At 41.7% G+C, this 20,308-nt stretch overlaps 2 protein-coding genes across 7 annotated transcripts in view; one reads left to right on the plus strand and one right to left on the minus strand.

Annotated features, from left to right (window-relative positions):
- The window catches only part of KATNAL2 (katanin catalytic subunit A1 like 2), a 51,785-nt gene extending 39,218 nt beyond the window's left edge, over nucleotides 1-12,567 (plus strand). For all 3 annotated transcript variants that reach the window (XM_067545636.1, XM_067545637.1, XM_067545638.1), the window contains 3 exons: nucleotides 9,358-9,520; nucleotides 11,692-11,794; nucleotides 12,153-12,567. In XM_067545636.1, the coding sequence (XP_067401737.1) occupies nucleotides 9,358-9,520; nucleotides 11,692-11,794; nucleotides 12,153-12,292 (406 nt within the window). In that variant the 3' untranslated portion in view covers nucleotides 12,293-12,567. The remainder of the gene's footprint in view (nucleotides 1-9,357; nucleotides 9,521-11,691; nucleotides 11,795-12,152) is intronic.
- A 1,306-nt stretch (nucleotides 12,568-13,873) lies between these two features.
- The window catches only part of HDHD2 (haloacid dehalogenase like hydrolase domain containing 2), a 32,314-nt gene continuing 25,879 nt past the window's right edge, over nucleotides 13,874-20,308 (minus strand). For all 4 annotated transcript variants that reach the window (XM_067545384.1, XM_067545382.1, XM_067545383.1 and 1 more), the window contains 3 exons: nucleotides 19,356-19,572; nucleotides 16,440-16,503; nucleotides 13,874-15,697 (listed from right to left, as the gene is read on the minus strand). In XM_067545384.1, coding sequence (XP_067401485.1) covers nucleotides 15,594-15,697; nucleotides 16,440-16,503; nucleotides 19,356-19,572 — 385 coding nt within the window. In that variant the 3' untranslated portion in view covers nucleotides 13,874-15,593. The remainder of the gene's footprint in view (nucleotides 15,698-16,439; nucleotides 16,504-19,355; nucleotides 19,573-20,308) is intronic.

Genomic DNA, 20,308 nt, shown 5'->3' on the forward strand with positions numbered 1-20,308 from the left:
TTAAAAACCATGTAAAATGCAAAAATCAATTTAGGTTCAAAGTAGATTTTTAAATGGGGGAATTTTGAAATATTCATATTTCAGTTAAAAACGACTACAAGCATTTTTACCCCCAAATGGTCCTAATTTCAAGCAAAAAAAACCCTGAAATGTCAAGAAATTACACAATGTTCTAAAAGATTAAATAAAATGCCAAGACATTGTCAGTGGGACTGCTTGTGTGTCAAGTTACTCATGAATAAATGTTTGGAGGAGTGGGACATAAATAAGGATTTTAAAAGTCTATGTGAAATCTGGTTCCATTTAAGTCAGAGGCAAGTTCTCACTGACTTCAGTGAGGCCAGGTTTTCACCCTCTACTTTAAGCATCCAGGACCAGGTTTTCAAACGATCTCTGTATCCAGCAGTTGCCAGCAAGACCCTTCAATGCCAGATCTGCAAAAGCACTCAGTAATCAGTGTGCTGAAATCTTTTGAAACCTCAGCAACTTACTTTTGGTGCCAAAATGGGAGCTGTTATTTTATCAGAATCTGTCCCCAAAGTTTTGAAAGTCTTGCCCTTGAAGTTCTAGAATTTCATTACAGATGTTTTAAAATCTCTGTAACTACTGGTCAGGTTTTGCCCTCCTGGGTAAATAAATAAATGTATTGCTTCATATTTACAGAAGTCTCCATCTAGTGCTCTAGGACCATTTCTTCCCTCATTTGTATCCAAGCAACTGGGGTGTAATCTCATTGGGTTGCATGGATACAAATGAGGGAAGAACTGGGTCTAGAGCGCTAGATGGAGGCTTCTGTAAATATGAATCAATATATTTAATTTAGAAACCTGCTTTAAGTGGGTGAAACTCCATTGAAATCAGTGCATCTACTCACACCAGCGCTGTGTATATGGGTTAGTTTTTTTCTTAAAGATTTATTGGGCAATATTCAGTCCTAATATAAGACCACTGACGTCAGCTGAGTTAGGCTTACTCTAATATCGGGGCTGAATCCATGTATGAATAGTTTTGTATATTAATTGAACGTTTGGGCTGAGGAGGTAGTGAAATGTAGAAGGGAGCTGGAATGGAAAAAAAAAATGTGAACAAAGTAATACAACAGAGCAAACCAGCAGTGGTAGATTTGGGATGGAATTGTAGCATTGTTCTTGCCCATTTTCTTTGGTTTCCTGTTTATTTTTATACACTGAAAGGGGAAGTTTGATCTAGTGGAGGCAGGAACCACTGACTACTAATTCCAGTTATCATATGGACTCCTCCTTTAACTTTAGGAGCGCTACTCAAAGTCTCTGTGCCTCCTTCCCTCTCCTACAAATCTAGACATTGGGGATAATACTATCCACATAACACGTTAAATAGGTGATGCTGGACACATACACCTGTTAACTAGTTGAGGTATGTAGAAGGCCTTGAAGACTAAAAGCATTATATAGGTCTCAAGTATTATACTTTAGCTGTTGTAAGTTCTTTGATTTCCTGTAGTTATGTAATGAATGAGTATTACCCAGCAATGCGTTTAGTGAGTTGTATTTATTTCACGTATTTGACCCTGCATATATGTACCAGATTAGGTGATGATAAAGAAGGTTGATGACAATGATTTGTCCTTCTTTAGTGCTGTTTGTCAGCTATAGATGCAAAGCCATTTTACCCACCTTTGTCAAGAGGGAATAACCCTTCTCCCCCATTTTACAGATGGGGGTGACTGAAGCTCAGAAAGATTGTGACTTGCCCAATGGCAGAGTTAGGAGTAGAAGCCAGGTTTCCTGAGTCGCAGCCCCATGCTCAGTCTGCTAGACTATGGTTGTCTTTGCTGAGGAGAGCTGTTTAATTCAGCAGCATCCCCTGCAGCGGGGATAGAATGCTTTGGGATAGCATGCTTAGCACTTGTCCTAATTTGCTCTTGGGGTTTGTATTGCAAGAGATACCTGGCTAGTTCCACGTTATATTGTGCGTTTTGCAAAAATCAGGATACAGCTCTAAGTGTCATTTTAAATATTGTTTTATTCTTCACTTTGTCAGTTTTGTATTGAACTAGATTTTAAAAGCTTTGTTTATCTTAGATGGCTGTTTATCCCATAAATACCAAGCTGCTTTTAGATGAATGGAAAAGAAGCCAAAACAAAGCGCTTTATGCACTCTTATCTACATTGCAGTATTCATTAGGAAGCTTATTGATCTTTCCATTCCATTCAGCACGTCCCTTCTTGCTGCCCAGCCCGGCTTCCTGTTACTCATCACAAAGCAGTGTGGTTTATTGACAAGTTACTTGTTGAAATGATTAAATATAATTAAATAAAATAAAGGCTGTGTTAACTTTGATAAAGTGATCCTTGGCTATGTTTAGGATTTAGTCATTTTTCCCCTAGTAGCTTTTAAGTCTTTCCTAATTCATTGATTAGTTCAATTTACTCACATAGACCACTGCCATTTCCCCCCTCTTCCCACCCGTGCAGTGGTCAAAATGTTGGTGCAGGGACATCACATTGATTAACAAACTGGCTTCTTCTTCCCTCAGAGAGAAGTATTAAAGGTACAGTGAGAAGTACTCTCTTCCATTAGCGTGCTGACAAAGATGGGGTCAAGGACAGCTAGACCACAGAATCTAAATCAGGCCCAGAATTGCACTCTGCTAGTAAGGTCTTCACCTACAGTGAATCCCCTTTCTGCTGTGAGATAAATGGAAGCAAATAAGTAAAACCAGGCACAAAAGACGACAATGGAACAGATATGGGTATGCAGCACTAACAAAGCAAGTGCTGTCTCTCACCAGGAACACCTCAAGCCAGCTGTGCATGGTCAGGACTTCACAGCCTTGAAACTGTTTGGGAAGCATGGGGAACCCTTACTCTGTTGCCTTTCCTTCCCAAATTCAGTGGGAATACTGCCAAGAGAAAGTGTGTTGGTATACAGAGACCTCAGACTGCAAACACACCATTAAAAATCCTTTAAAAAACCCCTTTTATTAGAGATACCGAAAAGGAAAAAACAGTTAAAGCATTTTAAATGTAAACAATTAAGTCAGGCTTTCATTTTAGCAACATCCTTTGTGCTTTTTAGCTGAAGAGAGTTTTTAGAAAAAAAAATCAGGGTGTTTCCCAGTACTTTAGATGGTAATAACTGCCCTGTTTTGGGTGGGGAAAAAAAAAAAAAAAGAATTTTGTTGAGATGCGCTAGATCCGTTGTCCCATTTCCTAGAAGGCAAATGAAGTCAAACACACACAGAAGGGAAAGAAATGAACAACAAAGATAGAAAATGCAGCTTCTCTCTCTGGTGTTGACTCTTACTTGTAAACTCACTGCTGTGAAACATAGGCACAGCACACAGGTGTGTCAGCCACTCTGAGACCTGGCAAACTTGTACTAGCATCAGGCTGTTTAGGGCACTGCATTCAGCTGCCTCTTTCTGGTCACAGGCTTACAGCAGCATGTCAAAATACATCGTTTTGGCCAGCTAAGACAGACCCTTATTAGAGAGAAAGAAAAAGGCAAGTGATAAGAGATACAAAGTGTGGAAGGAAGAGAACACAAATGGAGAGGGATGTGACAGTCTCACATCTCCTGTTGGTAATTGGAATTTATCAGAGCCTGCAGAGGTTGCAATGATATCTGGCTCCCTCTCTCTGGCCTGGTCTGATCAGGACATCTCTTAGATTAGGGTGATGGCCTGGGGTCCTAGGAGATGATGGTGGTGATAGCAGCAGTGATAGGGAAGCTTGCTGCTGCTTCCTCTTTCAGTCAGCTAGCATCACAGTAGGAGATTCACAAGGGTTTACCAGGGGTTTCCCTTTAAAATCTTTTGGAAATTCCCTAGACCTGCCTGCCTTGGTTTACCCTTGGGCGGACGTGGATCCAGCCCCCCCGCTCAAAGGATTGACACTCTGATAGTCATTTCTTTGAAAGCAGAATGTCTCTTTATTAAAATGCTAATTCTAATACAATTGGACTTTTTAAAATAAATCAATATAATATAATAAATGAAATAAGCCGCTTGCCACAGTACAGAACACCAGACTATATAACCTAATACAATGCGCTGTCAAATGTAACAAGCCATGAGAATGCAATGCAATACTCATCATATGATATAACCTTTCCTTAACGCTTTATAATTATGAATATTTATTGCAGCACAGCATAGAAGACATACAATGTTGTAACATACATCCTTCTTACACACACACACTGTGTGTGTGTGTGTGTGTGTGTGTGTGTGTGTGTGTGTGTGTGTGTGTGTGTGTGTGTGTAAAAAAGTCTTAATACAAACTAACTATAACATACAGTTCCCTTATTCATATGCATAAGGTAACATTAGAATAACACATTCAATAATACTGCTACAAACTAACATTCTATGAGTGCTGATCAGGTAATCATAGAATTAGTGGGGTAGGAGGTCATTCAAATGCAAGCATTCAGCTTTACAATCATGCACATGCATTCCTTATCCTAAGAAAAGTTATACTTACTTTCTTCCTTGATCAAATCCCTCTGTCTCAGCTTAGATCCTTCTCTTCTGGTGGCAGTAACAGTGGCTGCTATCTTGTCCTGATTGCACACACTCAAGCAGCACCTGTCAGCTCTCTGCCTTATATACCATTTATGACCCTTCCTGATTGGTTGCATTCTTAATGTCAGTCATCAGCATCTTCCCCTTCCAGAGGTGATATCATTTTTGACCAATCAGTTGTCCAATATGTTAATTGTTTACTCAGTCTGGACCTACATGAGATTCTCTTTCCTATCTTACTGACCACTCCCTTCAGGAATTAGGAGTGACCTTTATTTCACCCCAGTGTATCTTTCTCCTATTGGTCAGTTTCTTAATACCTCCATTTTGTTTCTCTCTCTCTCTTAGCATGACATCATTGCAGCCACCATTTTAGATTTATAGCTAAACTTGCTCTAAACTATTATTATTTACTATTCATCAAAAGCCTTAATTCTAAAACTAACTATATTTTTATTCATGCTTAAACATTATGATACTGTCACCACTTTTGTTATTCTCATTGGAACAGATAAAATCTACAATGTTTTTCTCCCCTCGTGTTTTATAGTTTGGTTCTGAGAGTCTAGATAAGTTAGAAGCCATACATTCTGTCCCTGAAATGTCACTTTAGGGTTTGCTCCTAGTTACCCTTAAATCTTGTCAAGTATGAGAATATCACTAAGCAATGCTGTGGTTAGATGTTCTGCTGTCAGCCAAGTTTTCTACACAAAATGTGGGGCATGTTTTGAGACTCTGTGTGTGGCTTCACTGCAGAAATAACTCTGGTGATCAGCAACCTGGTCCGCAAACCTAGATTAGCCTAGCCCAGGTTGGACCAGCCATATCTGAGTTACTGTGTCCTGCCAGTGCTCCACCCACCCATGTGTGTCACTAGGACATCTGGGGCCATATCCCAGGTTCTTTGTGCTGCAGGAAGCTAAGCCACTTTACGATTCTTTCCCAGTGAATTGTGGCAGAATTCCGTATTTGTCTTTTCTCCGGGGCATACAGGGGAAATTATAGAGCTATCAGCAATCCAGTGGTTTGGCCTGCATCCTCACTGCAAAGTGGACATGTCAAAGGTTATGTCTGAACATCACCCCCTTGGGATGAATGCAGGCACCTCACTGACCTCATACATTGTTTCCTGGGCAACAACAGGCCTGTGGTCTGACTCTGGGGTTGGCCCTCTGGCCAGACCTCTTAGCAAGTCCATTCTGTCCACAGGACATAAAACCATCCAAACACAAAGGAGGATAGTTTTGTGGCCCACAAGGACTAAGCCCCATCTCGCACATAGATGAGGGGAAGCAGTCTTTCAGGCTCCATGGGAAGCCCTGGCTCTCACCCTATGGGGCAGCTAAAAGCCAAGACTTAGTCTGGGGTATTTCAACAGAATTCACAAACCAGTGTGTGTTCTGATCTCAGAGGGTTCAGGCTGGCAGTGCTCTCATGCTGTTATCCAGAACCTAACCCACTGCCCAGGGCTGGGAACTCTAGTCCTGCTTCTTTTAGACTGCCTCCTCCCAGGCCTGACAAGCTGCACAGGGGCAGCAGGAGTTGGGGCTGAGCGTGACCATTGGAGCTCTTTAACCATTTTTGATTGGGCTTGGGGTATGTGTCCCACCACAAGATGTTACCAGCCCAAGTGAGAGTGGCACTCATGCTTTAGCCTGGCCAGCTAGCACAGGTGAAAGCACCACTACACACAGCTGAGAGAGGGGCTAGGAGCAAGTAAGAACCTGAGTTTCTCTGCAGTGAAGAGCTATCCTAAATGCAGGCTTGGACTCTAGGGATGTACTTGAGAACCTACAAGTAGCCAGGCTAAGGGAGTGTCATGGTAGATGAAGGAGCAGATCCCCACCTGCTGTAATTTGTATTCAGTAGAGCTATGAAAACTTACTCCAGCTGAGGATCTGCCCCAACATGATTTCTAGCATCCACAGCTCTGCTTGCTCAGGTCAAATGTGGACAGCTGACTTTCCAAAGAACAGTCACAACATTAGAAAGCGCCCAGCGAAGGAGGCATCCCAGCACAACAATGGGTTCCTTTCTTTGTGTCATAAACATTTCTCAGATAAACTTTGCTCGAGATAGGTGATGTAAACCCCTTATACTGATAAGTAGAACATGTCCAAGTAAGAGAGAATTAAATGTGAGTTTGCATAAAAATCCATTTTGAATTCTTAGCCAAGTATGTCCCTTGTGAGGTGATGTATTGGTATGGAGGGAGGCCAAGATTTCTCTGTCTGCTTTGGTGTCTGTTCCAAAAAGAAGTCCTTGTGCAGGGTGAAATTCACCCGAGCAAAAAAAATATGCAAGACCACTTAAGCCTTCACTATCTGTTGGCCTGCTGTTGCAGTCATATACAATAAACCTCAACTGGCTACAGCTATGCAAAGATTTTAAAGTTCTCTTATTTATTTCTCAGATCTCGAGTAGAGGTACTCAGGTGTATTTGAATGAATTTCCTAGCTCTCCTTTGAGATCTGAACTGGCCATTTTTTAAAATCTGTGTTTACTCAGGCTTTGCCTGCAATCACATATACCAACACTTGTGAATCTGATCTGTCCTTTCTAAGCTGCTGAGTACTACTTTTGCCATTGACTTCACTGGGAGCTGCTGGTGCTAAGCACCTTTGAACATCTACTTGTTAAAGCACCTAAATATGTATGTAGGAGCTTAATTTAGACATCTATTTAAAAAAAAAAAGTCTATATCAGTGGGAAATGCTATTTATTATTAAATATATGACATGAACAATCTCCAACTGTGACAGAAATAGGATTCATTGCTGGATCAAAAGTGTGTTGTTGATCAGCATTTCCAGCTCACAGTAACTTCAGTGAGAGTTTTGCATACATAGTACGACAGCAAAATTCCATGGCCTCCAATTTACACTGCTAGCCAAGGGCCAAATTCTGCTATTCGCATTAATGTATTAAACTTTCATGGGGTGAAGGGACTCTGGTTGCACTGAAGTCAATGAAAAAATTCCTACTGACTTCCATGTGACAAGGATTTTACCCAGGGATCAGAGAAGGAAAAGCAAACTCATGGTGCTTTGTTTAATCCCTGCCTATAATCCCAAATTCCACCAACATCCTGGAATAGTTTGCTGTTTCTGCTAAAACGAGAAGCAGGAAATAGTTACTGGTGTGGTGATATAGGAGATGAGACTTCAAAGTCATGGAAACGTGGTTATTCAAAGTGCTTTTGTTTCACTCAGTCTGTCTGGCTGTTCGCACTGAATAAGATACATCTAAATCAGTTTCACACTTAAAAGGTTTTCTTTGCAACCATAAGGACTAGAAGATGTTTTAAAATGAACACTTGAATTCTACAGGAATGGATGGGCTGCCAGAGAAGTACTGGCATGGGACACAAAAACACACTACCGCAGTCCTGTTCCTGGATGATGCTAAAGTTTGTTGTTTGCAGGATGGAGGTGGGGTGCACTGAACAGGCAGTGACGCTGCGTTTTCTGTTAAAGAGCCCTATTCAAAAAAAGATATGGGGGTTTGTGCCCCCTTTTTATGCATTAGGAATCAGTATTTTTATATTTTCCTGGAAGACTCAATAGAAGACTGGAAAACGTGTAGGTTTATTATATGCAAGTGACACCTGATTAACTGAGATGTGAATTGATTTTTGTTCAGACTGGTTGTTTTTGTTAATACTTGTTAAACTCAAATGCTTGAAAAACATTTAGGAGAAAAGAGGTCTTTCAAAGCAGATTAACGCCCATAGCCTTTGAATTAAGGGCTGAGAAAACCACACACAGGATCCATGAGACTTCCAACGAATCCTCCAGTATAACCAGGAAAGACTAGACTTGACAGTATTGATTTTTCTAAGGAAAAAAAGGAGAAAGAAAAAAATTTTAGGAGTAAAAAACTCTTTCATGCCTTCTTTATGCATCACAAAGAAGCAAAAATACAAATAGACTGCACACATCCATTTTTGTCTTTTTCTTTGCAAGTCACATTTTAATAATCTGAGAACACTAGCAATTTCAGCACCTTGAAACATTTCTCTTTCTGTAGTTTGCCCATTCTTTACATCTTTACAGCCCTGTGGGGAATATTATATTAAATATTATAAATTATATTATATTATTAATTAAATGATATTATAAGTATTATGTGTATTTGCATTCCCATTGCGCCTAGGAACCTCTAGTCATGGACCAAGACTGCTGTGTGCTAGGTGCAAATGTAACACCAGCAGACCCTGGTTGTCAGTGAGTGGGATCTGAAGCTTAGTGTATGAGCCGCTACTGCATGAGCTAAAAGCCACGTGGCCCTTAGCTAACACTGAAGCAGACTCATCGATCTCTAGCTGGGCTAGGTGCCACTAAAGAGGGACCAAGCCCCACACCAAGTAGGCCTGGGTTACAACACAAACACATTAAAAAATGCTGTGTCCCCCAAAGAGTTTATAATCTAAAGTTTGCATCTATTGCATCTTTCACTTGAAGATCTCTGAGCAATTAGTTAATCCTCACAACACTCCTGAGATGAGGTGTAGTGTCCCCATTTTACAAAATGGGATAGACCAAGGCACAGAGAAATGAAGTGACATGCTCGAGGCCACACAATGAACCAGTAGCAGAGCCTAGAACTCTTGACTCCATATTTCAGGGCCCTAGATCATGAGCCAATAAACATACAGATAAAGCTAACTGGCAACAATGTGTAATGATGATTAATAATGATTTTATAACCAGGTTGAAAGGATCACCATTAGCTTGGAGAATGCGAAGTGGCTTCCCACAACAGGCAGCTCAGTTTTCAGAAGTCCAGCATCCATACAAACACACAACCTTGCTGAAAAGACATATGCCCTTTTTCTTTCTCTTTAGGGAATTAGATTATGCCATGTTGCGACGGCTGGAGAAGAGGATTTTGGTTGACCTCCCAAGTAAAGAGGCCCGGCAGGCTATGATCCAGCATTGGCTGCCCCCTGTGAGCAACAGTGCAGGAGTGGAGCTGAGAACTGAGCTGGAGTACAGCTTGCTGGGTCAGGTGAGAAGAAAGCAAAGCAGGTGCAGTTCACCACTGACCACTCAGATTCTCTTGAAGTCTTTCGGTAAGGGAATTGTGGGAATGTGGTGAGCCTGACTCTGCTCTCACTCAGGCAGGTGTAAATGAGGAGTTATTGAATTGAAGCCAGTGGAGTTACACAAGTGTAGAACAAGTGTGAAGCACAGAATCAGGGCTAGTATTTTTAAAATAAATGCTACAAGCAGCATCTATAAACATGGTAGCTGGGGAGAAAGGGAATAAAATTCAAATTATGAGGGTGAATGATTGAACGTGGGGAAGAGGGGAGGCTTAGGGACTCGTTCTACAAAGGGACATTGATGAGCACTGAAGGTGTTGAACCTGTCTCAGTAGGTGAACCCCTAGGAAGGGAAATCACCAGTTTCACATGACTCAACTTGCAAGTCAAAGATGTATTTAGAGTGCCAGTATTGGGTCAGCTTTTGACTGTTTCAGACATAAACGCATGAAAAAATTACAATACCTGTATACCTCGAGCCCTTCCTGACCCCAGTGGGGTTTTTCTGTTTGTATTGGAGATGAGCATGGTACACCACTCAGCTGAGTAGGAAGAGTTTGTCATGGATCTAGTGCAATATGAAGGAGCATCAGTGAAGTGAAAAGACGACCCACCAGGGCATCAGCCTCCAAGATCTCAGATACTTTCCTTACAGAGCCTGAATTCAGGCCTTTGTCACCGCCTAAAAAACACTGCTGAGAATAGCTAAGATTTGCTCAGCTGACCATGGTTTAGTTCTGTGCATAGAGACACATAGCATATTTCAGCTTCTATTTCAAAAACATTTTGTCTATGAAATTGAATAGAAACATAATTCTTCATCTTTAACAAATACAATGTGCTAGAACTGCAAATGTATGATTGGAGAACCAGCTGTCGAGTCTCGTGAGCCTTTGGCCCTGTCCACACTGGACAAAACAGTGCTACTTCTGTTAACGGCTAGCCCCCTTCTGATCCAAATGAGGATGAAGTTTTGCCCTTTGGCATGAATATCATCTGAACCACTGGCTGGACCTAGAACCTCATTATGCACAGCTTGGTATAAGCGATGCCATGATATGCACTCAGGATGGTTTGTTCAGGTTTCCATTTAAAGATGATTACACATGGCCAGGATTTCTAAGGCTACGGCTGCACTGACGGCAGCAAAGTTGCCGCCGTCCGATCAATTGCTCTGGATCGACTGAGCGGTCAGTGAAGACCTCAGTCGATCCAGAAATCAACCTACTAAGACCACCTTCACAAGTGGCACAGTGCAGTGAAGACGGCGCACAGAAGAGGAGCCCAGAAGTCGACGGGAGTTACGCAAGCTTTTTGTGTAGCGTGCGTAACTCCCGTCGACTGCCGCCGAATCCCGGAGGTAAGTGTAGACAGGGTCTAAGTTAGAGGCAAGCATTTGCTCACACATATTTGCATACATCTATTCATTTGTGCCTATGCAAATCGGTTATTTGGGCACATGCTTTGTCAGTTAAGTGCCTCGTGCTGCACACAAATATCAGATTAGTGTGTGTGAAATAGACTGACACTGAAGGAGTGTGCGGTTGTGCATGCTAAGGACTTGACTACACACAAACTGGCACCACACTTGTTATTTCACACTTGTTATTTTTGTGTGACACGCTCTTTAGTTCAGATTAAGAGTGGCCTAGCTAAATGCAAACAAGGTGATCTTAACCCAAATAAGAGTATCCACATACAGACTTGCAAAAAGTGGGAAGCAAGAGTTATTTGGGTGCAGGTTTTTTGCAGACCAACCCTAATGGTGAAAATCTGTCCCTTTTGGTGTTGTTTGTATCACAGCAGTGCCTACAGGCCCATTATACTAGGCACTGGACAAAAACATACAGCCTAATCTAGAACACATTAAAAGACTCCCATTGACTTCAGTGGGCTTTGGCTCAGGTCCATAATGAGTTTATAATCGAAACAGGTAAGACAGAGCATGGAAAACAGGCACAGAGAGAGGAAGATTTTATTTGACCTGCTGAAAACTGTCCTTAAAAAACTAAATGCCTGTTTTGCTAATACCTGCATACAGCAATTCTGCATTCAAAGCAAGAATTAAGCAACGTGAAAGTACATACACCATGTGCAATGATTTGTAATCCTGTGAATTGTGGTCTTGTATTAGGAGACAGAAGGGTACTCTGGCTCTGACGTTAAACTGGTCTGCAAGGAAGCAGCTATGCGGCCAGTGAGGAAAATCTTCAATGCTCTTGAGAATCATCAGCCAGGTACAGTAAGTAGCTCTCACAAAGAATGGTATGTGAGAAATGCTGATCTGTTGGGGTAATGCTAGGCGTTATATATTCACATACCAGCAGGTGGAGCTCTCTTATTTGCTTAGAAAAGTTTAAACTACATTTGTATGCCCCTAATTAAGCCAACATTTTCAAAAATCAGGTCATCTCTTGCAGTCCCTGTGCACTGAACACAAGAAGAACCATTTTCTCTCCTGCTACGTCCACTCTTTTGTGTAGTATATTAACTGTTAAGTATCTTACATTATGCACTGGCTTAAAAAGAGCATCTCTTAGCACTCCTCAGCATCTCATTCACTTTCAGCATTTGGTCAATGTTTTCTCTCACTAGGTAGCAGTAATTTACCCATATTCCAACTGGACACGGTCACAACAACAGATTTCCTGGATGTGATTGCTCACACCAAACCATCAGCAAAGAATTTAAGTCAGAAGTACATAGCCTGGCAGAAAGATTTTGAATCGGTTTGAAATAGCTTTAGACATTAAAATCAAAGACACCCACTACCCAAAACGGCATCTGCGAGTGGGGTTCTGCTGCCAAGGGAAGGACTGAACTATGATGGAAAAGGAATGACTTTTTTCAGAAAATGAAATGTGAGAATCTGTACTTTCAAACCTGCAAGGTGCATTTTTAATTTACCATGTTCACGGACAACTAGAAATTGTTATTCTGCATGGAAATAATGTCTGCCTACAGTAAATATGCAATGAGGATTTTAGCACTAATTTTATGCATAAAGCCTTATAAATTGACTAGTCTTGCACCATCTTTATTCATTGTATATGATTTTCACTTTGGAAAGCTTGTCAGGAATAGCGAGAAGATTAAGGGTTCATTGTACTCAAACTAGTGCATCACAGCCAGTCCGGCATTTACCAGCAAGGACTATGCAAGCATAATTTTTTGTTCCCCATCTGTGATTAAATTCAGCATCTCATTGTTGCCTAGTAGTCATGACCAGTTTGGTGCAGTTTTGATCTGTTCATGAATACATCTGTTCATGTATCAATGTCCTGATGTGCTTTATCCATCTCATTCAATTTGGTTTTGGGTTAGTTTTTACCCTACTAGCACCAATGTTGTTTGCTTTTAATAGAGTGCTGTAGTGCTCCAAAGTACATTGCTCTCTGAGGAATCAGGTCCTAATTTAAATTACTCATTACTTACTGATTAGCACATATAGCCCAGCTCCAGTCCAACACATTTATTCTATTCTACCAGTCTTTCCTCCTTCCTTTTTTCATGTTCATAAACTGCTAAATGGTATCTTTAGAAACCAGGTTTTGTAGGTATTTACCAAGATGGAAGATGCACATACTGAAGAGCAGCTGTAAGTGGATGAGAGCTAAGGTAATGTATGGGGTTAGGAATATTTGACGCCTTTATAAAGAGGGGAGAAGGATTTTATGATCTGTTGCTACTTACTTATTAGAATTCAGTGTATAAAACCTATCAAGTGTCAAGCAGTGATACATGGCCCAGATCTGTCTACTTGAGCACTGTGGGAGTCTATATAAAACTCAAATTGTTTTCAGGAAAAAAGATGCAAAGAGGTGGCACTTCTGAGTGTGATGCTTAAGGCAATGGAAACATTTTTACAAGTCTTTACGCTGAGAGGACAAAGTTTTAGGCATTCTTGGGGCGTGTTGTGGTACTGCTTAGAATGCACATCTAGTTAGCTCTTGTTTTACTATAGTTTCTGAGTTCTTCTAAAGGCTCTGTTCCAGCAACATGCAATGCATGAAAAGCCACAATCAGACAGGGCTTTGCAAAGAGGAACTGTTTGATACTATTTCTGGTTCCCCTCCCAGCCCTTGGAGCTTCCCTTGCACAGTTGGGTAAGGGAGGCAGCTGCAAAAATTCAGCCTATAAAGCCATTAAGGAACAGATTTTTGTTTTTGTAGCATTCCTGTTAATAACAGCATGACTAAGGGTCATAGCCCAGCCACCCCACTCCACCTACATACCCCAATCAGCTCTCAGCACAAGGCATCCACCTCTGTGCACACTACTCCTGTCCTGACAGACCCCCTAGGAGAGCTCATGGCTAACATGGCCACAGAACCCGCCCATGTACCCATTTGGGGAGGGGAGCCCAGAGTTTAATAGAGTAGATTGCACTGGCACATGTGAATTTACTCAGCTGCATGTATTAGTTGGGTAAGGGAGGCAGATCCTGTAGGTGGCCCAAGAAGGGCTTCAAGATCTTAGAGCCTTTGTCTTTCATAGGATGTTGGAGAGGGAATGTGGTACTTAGGTTGGAGTCACTAAACTCAGCCATGTTTGCAAGGGTAATGACAAGGTCCCTAGCCCTGCTGGGGAGGGAGGGAGGCTGTGCACTGTTTTTTAATCCGAGGACATTCACTTCTTGTTGCTTATTTGTAGAGTAGCAGCACCTAGGAGCCCACTCATGTGCCAGGACCGCATTGGGCCAGGTCTTGCAAAAACCCAGACCAAACAGCTTTACAGCCAAAAGCTTCTATTGTCTCTTGCATGCCGAATGCACAGCTTGCACAACCCACACACACATTCATGCTTCCACTTCTGTCAGGTGCAGAAATTTGCTCCATGTGAAATGTAACCACGCACAGAGCTTACGGGAAACCTTCCTTCCTTTAGAGCCTGCTACGTATTCATTGATATTTTTGTCTTAAGCAGCCATGTAGCTTATGAACACAACTTTATTTTCAATAAGGTGAGTACTACAATGATATACAATTACATAACTTAACACGCAGGAGCACTGGAAAATGACTGGAAGGACTTTGATTATCACAGCTTGCAAGTGGAGCAGGAAAGCCATTTACCTTCATTACAAAGTTAGTTCACTTTGGTGGATTTAACACATGCAAGAACAACAATGCATGCTACAGAATGAGATTTCATTTTACAGCTGTATTAACCAAGGTCTTCAAAGCCTGCATTGGTTCCCATTGTTTCTGAAGGATTTTTCCCATAGCATTAGAAAGAAAAAAAAACCAATGAAATTTTGCAACTGTAGAGTTAATAGTACCCTGCTGAAATCCAGCTTCAAAAATTCAGCCTATAAAGCCATTAAGGAACAGATTTTTGTTTTTGCAGCATTCCTGTTAATAACAGCATCTAATTAAAACATCTGTAAAATACAGGTAGTTTGTTTTTTAAGTTATGTAAAATTCAATGAACGTATTTGAACAGAGGTAGAGAAATCAGCAGCGACAGCTACTAGTAATGGTAATATCTTAAATTGTAAGTCATTCCTAATGTGCATCATCTCTACATTTAAATTAGTCAGATCACAGCAGAGAGGAGACACATGGTAACTAAAACAAACATACAGAACCAACAAAGCTGTTATCATTTAGGCTAAAAATGCTCTTATGCTTTGCTGATGTTTATTATCTTGGCACATTTCAGATGGGTTTTTTAAACAGTTATTTCCTAATCAATCAAAAACAAACACTATGTGAACTTCCCTCCTTTCCCTATGTAGTACAAGAAAGCAAATTTTCATCTGCTGGTTGGTTTCCTTCTATCTGCCATGATGTAGACGTAAGGTCTACTTTTCCTCCCTCTGTCTTCCATCTTCTGGAAAATAAGAGGATTTACCAAGGCTTTGCCATGGGGCTGCACATCTGTACCATTTCCTTTCAGTGCTCTGCAGTGAGACATGTTCATTTCCTGATTGCAGGTGTGATGCACACTCTGTGTTTTGACTTCTTTTGTGAGGGGGGAATAGAGGCAACAACGTCAAAACAGAGTCAAATTTTTCCAAACTAAATGCTTCTCTCATAGAAGATGCTGTAGGATATGATCTACTGCTTGTGGAAAGCTCTCACAGGTTAGGTAAGGAGCTGGATTAATTTTGTCTTCATCCCCTGCTCGATATTTACCTGCAATAAAAGAACAAAAAGGTGCTTTTTAAAAGCTGCTTTGGCTGCCCTGCCAGCCTGAAGTTTTTCCTGTAGACAGGAGAGATTTTGTCTGATGCTACTAACATGTGCTTCGTGAACCTCCTTAGCATTCTCCTTGACCAAATGCATCACAGATGGACTTCACAGAGCAAGGGCTGAGATTCATTTAAGATTTAATTTAGACACCCCCCACCCCCACTCCAGGAATGGTTTGACCAAAAACCAGTCCCACTTTTGATTTGTTCAGGTATGTGCTGGAGTTATTGTTCCGACATGGCTCTACTGCAGGGCTGTTTTGTCCTTTCACTGGATATTCATCATCATCATCTCCTTCCTTCCTAGCATGTAAGACAAACAGCTTGATTGTTTTTGTTCACAAAGAACTTATTGAAGGAAAGCAAAATAGAAGAAATAAGTGTGGTAGGTGGAAAGGGCCCCAACTTGGTAGAGGCACTATCTTCATAGGATGGAGGCATTACAAATATATGATGATGATATTTCTGTCCTCTTATGTCCCACTATGTGAAGTCGAAGATGTGCTCATGGACTCCTGCCAACCCCGTGTTCATATTCAAGGTCGCTGAGGGGATCACCTCTTCCTCCATGTAACTCAGACCTGGGCTCACAACAAATATTCATCTTCCTCTCAAGCATCTTGGTTAGCCAGTGCCAGAGGCAGGATACCAGTGAACAAAGATGTCAAAATCCATACTGTACTTACCCGTCTTTACTAAAATACCTAGCATGCCGGCATTCTGGGCTCCACCAACATCATCCCTGCAATCCTGGCAGACAGAAGAGGAGACAAAGTTAATCTAAAGTTACAGAAACAATTTGTTTATGGGCATTCTATGGTGCTCGCCACCATGCCACGAGCCAGACTAATCAAAACAACAATGGGCCATATCGTGAAGTTACCATTTTGGCAAAATTCTCACTGAAGTTGTCTATATGGGAACTTTGCTTGAGACAAGATTTAAGCTAAAACTAATATTTTCTATGTACTCTAAACATTAAGGGCCAGCTTTCTTTTAATTAAAAAAAAAAGGTATTTAGGTGCCTAAAGATGCAGAGGGGTTTTCAGAAACACCAAGAACAATGAGAGTTAGGCATATAGGTATCTAGTGGGACTTTCAGAAGTGCCTACCTGCATCTTCAGGTGCACTCAAAACTTAGGAAGTTCCAGAATTCAGGCTGCCTGAGTGCTTCACTTTGCAACCTTAACACTCTTCTTTTAATGTACACGCTTATGTGTAATTTCGTAGGTTTTTAAAAATAAGAAACAAAAAAACCCAAATTCCAACATGTAGCATCATATTGACACCCACACGGAACATCATCCAAGTTGGCATCTTTAGATTCACCGCACAGACCTCCGCCTCTTGAGCAAACGTAGAACTGGTTGTCATCCTTTACATGGACCGGCACTAGAGGGGGATGAGCCATGCACTTTGGCAGTGCGTTTCACAGATATTTGCTGAGAAAAGAACATTGACATGGAAATTTTGGGTTCCAGTCAGGCTCTGGAAGGGAGCATGCTCTAGTGGGCACTGATTCTTCTGTCACTTTCTCCCAAGGTTAACCCCTTCTGCTCTGTCTACTCCACTCTGTCTTTGTCCTAGTCCTGCCACTTCTCTGTGCCTCTTCCTTTTCAAGCTCCCACTCCTCGGGCTTCTTGTCCTAGTTCCATTCCTGGTCTCCTTACCCAGCTAGTCCCCATTTTTCCCCCCGCCCTGCGCGCGTGCACGCACGCACACCATTTGACTCTTTGTCCCAAACCACTCCTTTCCCTGCTTTGTGGTCCGGCTTTTGTCCCCTCTGCATTCAAATCATACAGCTTCCACCTCCATGCAGCCTTGGCACCAGCAGGGAATCATTGAAATCAAAGGAGAGACAGATTCACTGCTCTCAGGCCTGGAGGAGCTGGGACCAGCCATTACCGGGAAAGATTTTAGCTGCTAAAAATCACTCTCTACTGAGCATGAGCAATCTGCGATTTTTTTTTTTAAAGGCTTAATTACAACCATCCCCCAAATTGGGCAGCTGTTTACAGGAACAGAAAAAGGCACATACTTCTTGGCTCAAGAGGCCATCCCTCCGCCAAATTTCAAGTTCCTGCTCCGAAGAATGGGATGCTAGAGCAGTTCAAAGAAAAGGTCACCAGAATTTTGGGTGAAAACAATGTATTTTTCCCTTGTGTCTTTCTCAAACTGCTGGACAGTTTTAGCTGAAATTTTCCCCAAAAAATCAGTCTGAGGCTACATCCAGCATAGAAGATTCCAGCCCAAGCTTGGCAAAAGTTATAAGCAAATGAAAACAGGGTCTTTTAATGGGAAGTGTTGAGCAACCTTAACAGGTGGTGGCTACCAGCCTCACTTATAACATAAGGCCAGATGAAAGCCATTTTGAAATATCAATCAATTGCTCTGAATTAACATCTGTTACAACGTAAAGGTCTGATCCTGCAAAAGGATCCATTATTCACAGACCCTTGTTCCCACACTGACACCTGCTGAACTCAATGGGGTCCTCGGCTGGAGGTAGGGTTTCCATGGGCAGTTATTTGCAGGATCAGCCCCCCATTTTCTCCTGACAATATGCAGTCTTTGCTTACTACAGTTCTGTAACACACTTAAGGCAACTACTTTTTAAAATGTGGAATGTTTCAACCTAAGCTTTAGTAGAGTATTCTAGAGCCAAACATTCAAGAGTGATGCTCTTTAAAGGGACTCAACTCCAATCTGGCCCAAAGTGTATATTTTGTAAGAACAAGCTTTTGGATTTTAAAAATTCATTGTTGTAATTATCTGTTCTTAGTAACATAGCTGAGGAAATTTGTTCCCGCACAAAACACAACTGTTAAGTTGGCAATGTCCCTTAAAGAGCTAGTATTTTCCTTTTTTGGGTAAATAACTTAATTTTTAAAAAACTAAAATATCTGCATGATCTGCAGAATCACGGAAATGCTGATTTGGAGCTGACAATCTGTGGCATAGCTGTACAGAGGAAGGATGGTCCTATAGTTAAGACACTGAGCTGGAACTCAGGAGGCGTGGTTTCTATTTCCAGCTACAGACTTTATGTGACCTTGGGGAAGCCCAGTGAGGTTATGATATTGACTAAATGGGTTTTGGATCAGACCCCAAGTGTTTTTGTGCCTCAGTTCTCTCATCTCTAAAATGGGGTCGACAATGGTGGGACCTGGTAACAGTCTTCAAATGTGTTAAGCATTAAGAGGACAGTGATCAATTGTTCTCCACGTCCACTGAAGGTAAGACAAAAAAGACTGGGCAGCAATGGAGGTTTTAGGTTAGATATTAGGCAAAACTTTCTAATTATAAAAGGTAGTTAAGCTCTGGACTAGGCTATCGAGGGAGTTTGTGGAATCCCCATCATTGGCACTTTTTAACAACACCTGTCAGAGATGATCTAGGTTTACTTGGTCCTGCCTCAGTGCAGAGGGATGAACTTGACTTCTTGAGGTCCCTTTCAGCCTTGCATTTCTATGATTCAAATATTTCCCTACTCACCAGAGTGCTGGAAGGATACGTACTCCTCAATGTGCTCAAATACCATGGAGATGGGGGACCACTTAGGTCGGCAGATAATGATGGACTTATTCAGCCTTTACACTTACATCACCAATCATGATAGTCTCCTCCGGCTTGCAGCCAGTCCCCCGTAAGGCTTCTAGAAAGAATGCTGTCTCTGGTTTCCCCACCACTGTTGCTTTAGTGTCTGTAGCATATTCCAGCCCTGTTACGAAAGGTCCAGGGCCCAGAGCTAAGCCATCTTTCCTCTTATAATATCTAGCTTTGTGTATGGCTATAAGAGGGGCACCAGCCAGGATCAACCTAGAGAGCCAAGGGAAGAGAAAAACAAACAAGTTTAGCCTTGGAATCACAGGTGTGCGCTATTAAGGGCCTGATCCTGCCTCCAGTGATGTAAATGCCAAAACTCCCATTAGCTTTAATGGAAACAGAATCAAGCCCCAAAGAGTAGCAGGGTTGAGAATTAAACTAGTGTTTTACTGAGCGAGTTACATAAATAAAGTCACTTCCCTCCTCCTTCCAGTCATCAGAACCAGCTAATAAACCAGTGCAGCCACTGTCTTAAAAGGACTGTAGGAGCCAGAGAGGATTTTTTCAAAAAGATAGGTGGATATTTCTATTCACTCAGAGATGGAATTCGCTCCTTTGGTATGTCTTCACTTCCGTGCTGGCAGGCATTACTGCAGTGGCATCAGCTGAGCGGGTCTGTGTAGATCGGTGAGCACTCTCCAGTCGACTCAATTAGTCCACCTCCCCGAAAGGAGCAAGGCCGAAGACACCACGCTACGTCGACAGGAGATGCGCAAGCTACACCATGTAGCTTGCGTATGTCCTGGTCGACCGCCACTGCCTGTATAGACCAGCCCAACATCTAACAGAAACTCAGTCACTTTCCACTGTCTATGGCTCAAGTAAGAACTCATTTGATTTATCCTTGTAAATATTGTATTAGATATTAATTGTAGATAGTGCTTGTGATTTCGATGGATGCACATATTTAATTTCCTGCTAATCTTCCAAGACCTTCACTGGATGGATT

The sequence above is a fragment of the Emydura macquarii genome, unplaced genomic scaffold, assembly GCF_026122565.2.
Source record: "Emydura macquarii macquarii isolate MOO-44397 ecotype Brisbane River unplaced genomic scaffold, CSIRO-AGI_Emac_v2 contig_1045, whole genome shotgun sequence".
Lineage (NCBI taxonomy): Eukaryota > Metazoa > Chordata > Testudines > Chelidae > Emydura > Emydura macquarii.